Raw genomic sequence first — 771 nt, forward strand, 5'->3', positions numbered from 1 at the left:
GACTATTACAGATTTTTCGAGTTATCTGCTAAGATTTTTTCCCTCCAAATCATTGTTTCTATTCAGTATCGACAGGTCACTCCTACTAACAGCAACAGTTGGGAGGGATCTGGCAAGATTAGCCAGTTCTAGTCTAAAGCTCTCACAGAAGCCACATCTGTTCTTCTCCAAAGTCAAATCATCTATTTCCAGTCTAGCAACTTCAACACAGACCACAAACTGCTGGACAGATCCACTGACTGGCTGCTGCCTGAAGGGACAGGTTATGCTCCCACGCTCTTTGCTCCTGCCTGCAGAGTCTCATTTCTTCCTTTGCAGCACTTTAACACTTTCTGAACACTTATCTGAGCTGATCCAATCCACAAACCAAGAAACAAAACTAGCCAGCAAAACCCCGACACCCGCTGGGAGCTGGCCGAGCTGGTGAAGCGCAAGCAGGAGCTGGCGGAGACGCTGGCCAACCTGGAGCGGCAGATCTACGCCTTCGAGGGCAGCTACCTGGAGGACACGCAGATGTACGGGAACATCATCCGCGGCTGGGACCGCTACCTCACCAACCAGAAGAACTCCAACAGCAAAAACGACCGGAGGAACCGCAAATTCAAGGAGGCTGAGCGGCTCTTTAGCAAGTCCTCGGTCACCTCAGCAGCGGCAGTCAGTGCATTAGCTGGAGTTCAGGACCAGCTCATTGAGAAGCGGGAGCCGGGCAGCGGCACAGAAAGTGACACTTCTCCAGACTTTCACTGGGTTTGTGAGATAAATCAGTTAACC

The 771-nt window shown here is 51.1% G+C and overlaps 1 protein-coding gene across 1 annotated transcript; it reads left to right on the forward strand.

Moving 5' to 3' along the window:
- Positions 1 to 349: 349 nt before the first annotated feature.
- LOC104076755 (chromatin modification-related protein MEAF6-like) lies at positions 350 to 747 on the forward strand (the record flags this gene model as incomplete). The annotated part of the gene is made up of 1 exon (XM_009577743.1): positions 350 to 747. A coding segment is annotated over one exon (398 nt), but the record flags the coding sequence as incomplete, so codon positions are not given.
- Positions 748 to 771: the final 24 nt, after the last annotated feature.

The sequence above is a fragment of the Fulmarus glacialis genome, unplaced genomic scaffold (assembly GCF_000690835.1).
Source record: "Fulmarus glacialis isolate BGI_N327 unplaced genomic scaffold, ASM69083v1 scaffold55, whole genome shotgun sequence".
Taxonomy (NCBI): Eukaryota; Metazoa; Chordata; class Aves; order Procellariiformes; family Procellariidae; genus Fulmarus; species Fulmarus glacialis.